Genomic DNA, 9219 nt, shown 5'->3' on the forward strand with positions numbered 1-9219 from the left:
ACATAATGAGGATCATTAGACTTTTTGTATAAGAGGATCAGCAATTCATAATTTATGCTTTTGAGGAATAAAACTTCTGGAAGTGCCTGTTGTCTTGCAAAGGTTTTTATTCCAGCCAATTAGATGGTTCAGGCAATTTAATACTTGTGCAGAATAACCTGTGACAAAATGTTTATTAACCAAACAATTATAGAATTCAGCTCTAGGTGCCTTTCCAAAGGTTTAAAAATTAGCTTATTAGCTTATTAGCTTATTTTTACTCCTGAAGAATAGCCACCAGTTCAAATTTGATCAGATTTATTCACCCTATCCTTACTGTCAGGAGAATCACAAGATTGACGGCTAAGAATCTTTACACCTACAGGGGTCAACATTTTACCCATGATAATGACCCAAAATGATCATCTATCAGAATGTTGGTGTTAGTGCTACAGCACTGTGACCAATGCTTACTCAAATGACCACACTCCTCAAATATACAGAATGCTTTATTTTTCTTTTTGTTTTGTTTTTTTGTACAGTACCACACAATACATAACAAACAGTAACAAAATAGCTTCTATGAGTAAAAAAAATGCCAGTGAGTGGAATCCGTGAAACCTGTCAGGCAGTGGCAGTAGGAAATGTGTAGTCTATAGAATACAGAGTTTCGTCATATCCCAAACACTTTATTAAGCACGTTAATTAGAATGTGACATCAGGCAAGGCCAGCAGTATGGTAATTACATAACAACCCCAGACAGAAAATATGCATTTGTTAAAGAAAGGACAGCATAGAGGGGCAAGAGGAAATCATCTACAGAAAACCTGGTACTGGTTACAACTCAAGATTTACTTTCTAGTATATTGCAACTGATAATTACTGTTTAACTATGTAATATTAAATATTACATCATATGAGTACATATACCTACTGCAATCTGCAAGGGTTTTAACTTAACTGCAGGCCAATAGGACCAATGCAGGCTGATTGCAAGAACAGACAGGTACAATAACGTAAGGCTTGTCATATGGACCCCACCAAGGTACCTACCCCTCCTTACTTAAATAAGAATTAACAAATTAGCTGTTTTCTCACTTTATGTCACAGGTCCCTATCAACAAGGCATTCTCTGATAAAACTTTAAATGAGTCCTATGATGGTTCTGTAGTATTTTAATCAATGCACTAACAATTGCTAACTTTATCAAGAAATTTCATAAGACATTTTCGTATTGTGTAAGTGATTTTTATATTTAATTACATTAAATGTGCTATTATGGCAATGAAATATTTGCTTCTCTTTAAAGAGCAATCCCTTTGTGAGATATCGTACTAATGAGATATACCATGTGAGAAGATCTGCTCATAGAAATTAATCTGGTTCTAAGGGTCAGAGTCAATTTGAGAAGAAAAAATGTTCTCCTAATTCATTCCTGATTTCCCATATACTTTCATGGAGTTTAGATGTAATAAAGCATGATATAAGTTTTACTCTTTTGAAAATTGAATCTAAAGAGGGCCCAGTGATTTTATTGTTTTGATATGCACAGAACATAAAATTCTTCTATAGCAGCTGTTTTCCTTACATGTATGGCAGCTAGCTACAAAGCAGGTGTTGTACTCACATTTTGCCAAGCATTGCTTTTCAGGTTCAGTTAACGTAAATGATTTAGAAGAGAAAACGTAACACTAGAAACGCTGAATATGAGCACAGTCAATGCTTAGCAAAAATAAATATAAAACAAAAGTAAGGCTACTCCAGATATCCCTTTTATATAAAGAAGAAGCATAGATATCAACATGCCCGTACCAATGCAATGAGCAGGACACACAGCAAGGCCTAGAATAAGCACACTGTCATGCCTGCATTGTCTAGCAAAGTCTAATGTAGAGCCCAGCAATATAATATTTTTTCATAAGAACAATACAGATATATTCCCTATTGACCAATCATTGCATTCCAATATAAATTATACAGTTGTCGTCCAGTAAGTGGCAGCTTCTCAGATCATGACCTCATGCTAAACAAACTACAAGAGACTGGAAAACAAAAGCATGTTCTGTAAATTTTAGTCTCAGACACTCAAGCAAATTTCTTCCCATTCTGAAACAGACCTTCCCTCCCAACCTCAGGGAATTTCTACAAATGATACAGGCAGCGTTTAATGGATAAATCAATATTACTATGGAAACGGACACAAACCAATAAAATAAAATCATTTCTTTAAACATTGAGAGACCATCCTCAGCAGTGGAAAAGGGACCTCTCCTCTACCCACCTGAGGAAAAGAAATCAAAAGGGAAATAAATAGAACTAAAGAAGGTTGGATGTCACAAACACATTACATATTTTCCAATGATCTCTTAACGCTTTGATCTCTAACTTTGTCTGTTTTCTCTTGGTTTAAGTACTCTAACACCTTCATGAGCATGTCCTCGTCTGCATACAGTTTGGCCTGGGTGTCATCACCTTCCCTGGGCATACTAAATCTTCTGTTACCTTTGGTCAGAGTCTCATAATCCTGAAATCCTCTTGTGTTCAAATAACCCCTCAAAGCCTTTTCATACTGCTTTTCAAGTTCCTGGATGTCACCTGGTTGATATACGACTCCTACTTTTCTATTCTGATTGTTATTTAACAGCTCTGGGTATTTGGCTAACATCTTAACAACATACTCTGCCAAATCATCTTCTTTCTCTGATCTTGGATCATATTCCATTTGCCTCTTTTCAAAATCATTTAACCAAGCAGGTCTGTGCCCCTTAGATTTACTGTGGATGGAATATGGTCTTTGTAAGCCATTGTTTTGGTTAAACTGGTTCAGAAAGGCAGGTTTCTGATTCAACAGCTTATCTGCCCCCATGAGGTTCATCATATCCTCCACAGTAAAGTCTTCAGGGGCATTAGATAACAGAGCACCAGGTTTCTTCATGAATCCTTGTCTGTTTTTATAGACATCAACATTTTCTGTTGTTTCAGAAACCTCATTGAGATCTGCAGGTACTTCAACATCTTTATCAGGCTCCAGTCTTCCTGCATTTTTCTTTCCATCTTCATCTTGCAGCATGTCAATAAGATCTTCAGGAGGTATTTGCAAGTTTCTGGATATATCTATCAACTGATATATTGATTCAGGGTCCAGGTCTTTGCCTCTATATTTGGGTGAACGTTTTTCTGTATTCACTTTCCCCTTTTCCATTCTGTTAATCCACAGTTTAAGGTAATAACCCATCAGGTTTGATATGTTCCCGGAATCTTGTTCTTTGTCATTTTTGTCAGTGTCTTCATCTTGTATTCCAAGTAGCCCTGACCTCTTAATTTCATCTTCCATATCATCTGTCTTCTCTACCTCTTCTTTACTCTCTTTTATTTCCTCTTGAGTTTGACTTTCAACCTTCTCTTCTATAGGGCTCCAGTCTTCTCCTCCAGCAACATCTTCATATGCAATATTGTTGGCTTTATACATGTCATCCTCATCATCTTTGTACAGCTTCTGATCATCTTCTAATCTTTCTCTTTTATGATTTCCCTGGCCTTTTAATTTCCCTAGTTCCTGGAAGACCGATTGTAGTGTAGCTAGGTTTTGAGGGGTGTATTGACCTTCCACAATTTCGCTGGTGCGTTTGAAAGGGCTGTCCCTAGTGTAATCATCATAGTACCTAGGTGGAATGTTGCTAATTTTTGGTCTTTTCTCAGGCCACTTATTTGACTCATAATCTTCAATCAGATCAGCGGGGATGTTCTTTTCCACATTTCCACTAAGTAGTTTATTTTTTTCTTTGGCTGAAAATGTTGCCTCTTTTTCTGCCTGCATCAACGCTTCCAACATGACCCTCATCCATTCTGATTCATCATCTGTAGCTGGACTTTTTGCATTCTCTGGTGAGATGCCTGGTGTACTGATATCTTTTTGCTCTGAAAGAAATGGTGCCCCTTGATAGGATGCATAGTCGGATAGACTCTCTGGTCTGTTTGCTTGCTTCCTAAGGTTTTCAATATACTCCAAGGCCTTCAGCATATCTGAGCTGGGAAGGCGCTGGATACTTTTCATTCTGTATTGTTGGTCTTGTGGCACTTGGTAATATTGAAAGGGTGCAGCATCAGCAAAGGATGTGAAAAGCAGTAAAAATGATAAGGACAGGCATTTCTCAATGTAGCAACAACTTGAAGACGCCATTTTTAATTTTCCTACAAAGAAAACATATTTATGTAAATTGAGAGCAATGGGTTCAAAGATTTGACAGTTTCCTGTTCTGTCTGTATAATCTTATTCCTTTAAAATAATTCCAAGACTAAAGTCAGAAGACATAAACATGCAATAAAATATACAATGGCTCGTTAACACATATATTTTCAATACAGTATTTATTCCTTTCTCAAACTACCTTACATGCTGTAACAACTCTTTTCTCACAGGCAGACATAACTACTTATTGTAACACTGTTAACATATTTATAGAATTCAGGATGCTCTAAATAACTTTTTTAGATTGTGCTTTTAAGATTAAGTGGAAAGGGCTCTGTCAAAGGAGACTAGAATAACAAATGCATTACCTATAAATACAGAACTGGCTCTTTCCCAGCACAGCTCTTAAATCTTCCTTAATCCCTTTGCTCTTGCCAGAGCCACCTACTGGGTTAAAGATCATTTATTCATGAAAAGACAATGATATAGTAAAAGCTTTAGAAATATTCTATATAAGGGCCTGTAGATTTATTTTTATTATTATGCTATGGCATCTTGTTATCCCATAACTGAAACCTGGGTTATATAACCAGGAAAATACATATATGTCCTAAAGAATTGACCTTACTATCATTTGATTTTCTCAAAAATTAGGACCACTCCATAATATTTCCCTAAGGGGTGACAGAAGATCTGTATTTAGTTAAACTGGTTCCTTTCATTTTAATGTTTGAGCCTCAAGCAACACATAGCCAATGTTAACAACTTACAGATTTGATAATAAAATTTTAAGTGACTTTTCTTGGCGATTAAAAGTCATTTATGCCAGTGGGGGGCACAATTTCAATGGGTAAATATCTCAATTTACCATGTTAGAGCACAAAATATGGCTGACCCCTTGCATATAGATAAATATGAATGCACAAATAAATCAGAATTGCTTTGAATATACACAGGCCCATAGGATACACAGGACACCAATAGAAATACAAATACACTGCCAACTCAGGATTGCCAGAATCGGCAGACAATATCAACCTGTCTATGGCCAGCTTTATTTAATAAAAAATAAGGAGCTTATTCTTGGTGCTTCAGTCCAAACTACTCTAGCTACATATTACTGTCAAATTACTGTGAATATGCCTTGCATGGCAAGCAGACAGCAAGCAAATGTTTTCATAGATGTAACAAATTCTGGTACTTGAAATAATGATGGAAGATGAACACTGTTATGTTCATTAGTATATTGAATGCTATTTTTCTTCAAACAAAGGAAAAAAATAAATCAGGGATAATGAAACTGGAAGGTGGATGGTCCATTGTATCCTCAACTAATTGTATTAAATCATCAATCAAGGATGGTGGCACTATGGTAATATGTCATTTAGATATTGATCCTCAAAGTTGTATTCTTTTAACAAGCCCATGCACAGGCACATCCTAGTGTTGTATGCATTTATAATCTACAGTCTGGTCATTTCCCTATGGGACCAGACTGTAAATTATATCCTTATAAACGGCGCGTTCTGACGCCAGAACGCGCCGTTTATAACTTAACGTGTCACCAGTAGTCAATGACGCATTCGCCCTACAGTATTTCCTCCTGCCTGTGTGCCTCACTTCCCCACTTCCGCCTTCACCCTGCGAGTCTGTGAGATATCTTGCGCCTCCTATTAAGGTCTTGCTGCCTTTCCTTACCTCTAGCTTCTCCTTTTGTCTCCCACCCTCTGCTGCTTGCTCCCTCAGTGTTCCCCCTCCATGTCTACTCTCGCTGCGTCTGTTTCTCTGTTCCGCTCCCCCTTCTCTTTCCGTCAGCCACTCTGCCCCTCCCACACCCTGTCACTCTTGCTCCTGATCCTTCTGCGCTCCGTCTGCCTGTCACTCGCTGTTCCACTCACCGCTCCTTCTGCAACCACGCTATCATGCCGTAGAAGCACACAAATTATGAGCTAATCTGCATTTGTGTCAGATCCCTGTGTCGTTAGATGAAGGATTCTGTTCCAATTACACCTTGGTTTGGTATTATCACCAAAAAACAGATGCGTGTTGGCCGTTTGTATTAGTTTGTTGTAGAGGAAATAATGGATTTAAAACAAAATGCAGATGTTGGCAAAGGTGTAAAACGAAACCAGGTTAGAAATGTTTTCTTTTCCATCAGAAGTAAACCAAGAAGAGTCATGGAAACTGCAGTATTTAACTGTTAACTAGTCATCATAATAGACGTAGTTAATTTACTGTCAAAATAAACATGCCATTGGTGAGCACATCTCATGTTTTTCCCTATGCCCCTCCCCCCACACCCTGTCACTCTTACTTCTTGTTCTGCTGCTGCTCCGAACCTTCCAGGTATCAAACTTCAGTTTTCCCTCCCCCAGGTTCCTCTCCAGTCTTGTGTGTCATCAATCTCCTCTCTCTCCCTCTCCCACTCTCTGTTCATCTCTGCTGTTGGCCTCCCCCCTGCATCTTTGACCATTCATGCATTTACCCTTCTGTCACTTACTAAAGGGGTGGTTCACCTTAAAATTAACTTTTAGTATTTTATAGAATTACTAATTCTAAGCACGTTTTCAATTGATCTTCATTATTTATTCTTTAAAGTTTTTATATTATTTTCCTTTTTCCTCTGACTCCTTCCAGCTTTTAAATGGGGGGGTCACTGACCCCATCTAAAAAACAAATTCTCTATTAAGCTATAGATTTATTGTTATTGTTACTTAAGTTACTACTCATCTTTGTATTCAGGCCTCTCCTATTCATATTTCTGTCTCTCATTCAAATCAGTGCCTGGTTGCTAGGGGAATTTGGACCCTAGCAACCAGATTGCTAAAACTGCGCACTAACGAGTTGCTGAATAAAAAGCTAAATAACAAAAACCACAAATAATGAAAAATTAAAACCAATTGCAAATTGTCTCAAAATATCACTCTCTACATCATACTAATTTAAAGGTGAACAACCCCTTTAACCTACAGCAATAAGAGTGCGACATGGCATGGTCAGAAACTTAGATCACAGGAGAAGAATCACGCAAAAATACCTCAGCGGTTACAAATGGGCTACAGGGAGACACAATATTAAAATGAAAAACCACAAGGGAAACAAAGTGTGGCATTGGGTAGACCAATATAGAGCAGAGGCAGAGAACTCCTTGAAACGCTGCACATAGAAACACTGTAGATTATAATGAATAATGCACCCCCTACCGAAAGTTATAAAGATATTGGAAGTCACCTCGGAGTTACGTGACCTGAATAAAAGCACTCGGCCTGCGGCCTCGTGCTTTTATATGGTCACGTAACTCCTCGGTGACTTCTAATATCTTTATAAATTACAGTAGGGGGTGCATTATCCACTATATATATGTGCATTTAGCATATGAGATTGTTTAAGACCTAGCCTGGCAAAGTTAAAAAAAAAAGAAAATACAATGTATAATTTACATACATACTGTACCACTGAAACTGACACTAAGAAATCTATGTACTTCAGATTTATTCTGTTCCTTCAGAATAAGAGGCTATAAGACTCCAAGCAAAGCTGTAGATATTGGTCTTAGGTATCAGAACGCCTGTTGCTTTGACAGACATCTAAATATAAACAGATCTGTACTCATTTATAAGATGGCTGCGGAGACAAACAGACAAACAGACAGATAAGATAGATAGATAGATAGATAGATAGATAGATAAAATATAGATATTGTGCAACCTTCAGCCTCCAGCTCTTCCTGAACAGCAACTGCCAGAAGAACAGCTGAAGGCAGGACATTCAAGCACTAACAACATGTTGACAATTTTAAGGCATGACTGAGCAATCTGGTCATGCGGAAATCTGTACCTTCCCATGTTAACAGCAATTTATCAGAGCCTAATCCAGTATCCCGACTGCTTTTAGGGCATAGCAACAGGCAAGTAATGGAAACCATGCACATCTTACTAGTAGAGGAAGGACTACAAAGCAACGCCATGCTATTTATCAGCTATCATGACTGATTTAGGCAGAATTTGATATATGTTTTGGCATTCTTGTAACAATTCTGAGTGTCCCAATGCCAGGAGAGCACACATTGCTTTTGGGGGGTTATAGGGCATCACAGTACCCCCTGGCAATTCTACTGATAGATTCGCTTTATCTATTGCCTAGACTGGGATGTAAGTATATCACAGACATGTCATTGTATGTAGCACAGTAACATCACACAGTATCAGCCGAAGTTATGGGAATCCCATGCATGCTGGGGTCTTTACATGGTATTGTGTGAGATCATATGACATTTTAAACTAAACAGAGGGTGTGTTTGTTAAAGTATAATCTCCCCCTGCCTTATGCCCCCATCCCCCATGTTCCTACCAACAACCCAAGCGACCCACCATACCTGTGTTCTTCACGCTCAGCATTGCTCCCACTCACAATGGAGTGATCGTTTCAGCACCAGAACAGCTCCCAAGGCTTAATAGGGCTCATCACATGACATGCGTGACGTCACCCACCACTGAGCTAAGAAAGGGAGAAAAGGAGAGAGAAAAACACAGGGGTGTGAGCTTGAGCTGTCAGCATGCTTAACCGGCTGTGTCCTGGCTGCCTGTGTCATGAAAAGGCACAGATCTCAGCAGGACTCATGCGAGAGGCAGGAGTATTGCAGGAGGGTTAATGTTACTGATCTCAGCAGGACTGGTGTGAGGGGCAGGGGTATTGCAGGAGGGTTAATGGTACTGATCTCAGTGGGGCTGATGCGAGGGGCAGGGGTATTGCAGAAGGGTTAATGCTACTGATTTCAGTGGGAGACTGGTGCAAGGGGGCAGGGGTTTTACAGAAGGGTTAACACTACTGATCTCAGCAGGGCTGGGGCAAGGGGCAGGGGTATTGCAGAAGGGTTAATGGTACTGATCTCAGTGGGGCTGGTGTGAGGGGCAGGGGTATTGCAGGAGGGTTAATGCTACTGATCTCAGAGGGGCTGGTGCGAGGGGCAGGGGTATTGCAGGAGGGTTAATGCTACGGATCTCAGCGAAGCTGGTGCAAGGGGCAGGGGTATTGCAGGAGGGTTAATGCT

General features: G+C 39.2%; 1 protein-coding gene across 3 annotated transcripts; it reads right to left on the reverse strand.

Annotated features, from left to right (window-relative positions):
- Nucleotides 1–472: 472 nt before the first annotated feature.
- scg2.L (secretogranin II L homeolog) lies at nucleotides 473–8691 on the reverse strand. Of its 3 annotated transcripts, none has more exons than XM_018261709.2 (2): nucleotides 8545–8691; nucleotides 473–4171 (listed from the first exon to the last, which is right to left on the reverse strand). In XM_018261709.2, the coding sequence occupies exons 1-2, from the start codon at nucleotides 8564–8566 to the stop codon at nucleotides 2325–2327; spliced, it is 1869 nt and encodes a 622-aa protein (XP_018117198.1). In that variant the 5' UTR covers nucleotides 8567–8691; the 3' UTR covers nucleotides 473–2324.
- Nucleotides 8692–9219: the final 528 nt, after the last annotated feature.

The sequence above is a fragment of the Xenopus laevis genome, chromosome 5L (genome assembly GCF_017654675.1).
Source record: "Xenopus laevis strain J_2021 chromosome 5L, Xenopus_laevis_v10.1, whole genome shotgun sequence".
NCBI classification, from domain to species: Eukaryota; Metazoa; Chordata; class Amphibia; order Anura; family Pipidae; genus Xenopus; species Xenopus laevis.

Coding starts and splice junctions, on each gene's coding strand:
- scg2.L (XM_018261709.2), bottom strand. CDS start 8,566: ATGCTGAGCGTGAAGAACACAG. Junction 4,172..8,544: donor GCTGAGCGTGAAGAACACAG/GTATGGTGGGTC, acceptor TTTTCTTTGTAG/GAAAATTAAAAATGGCGTCT.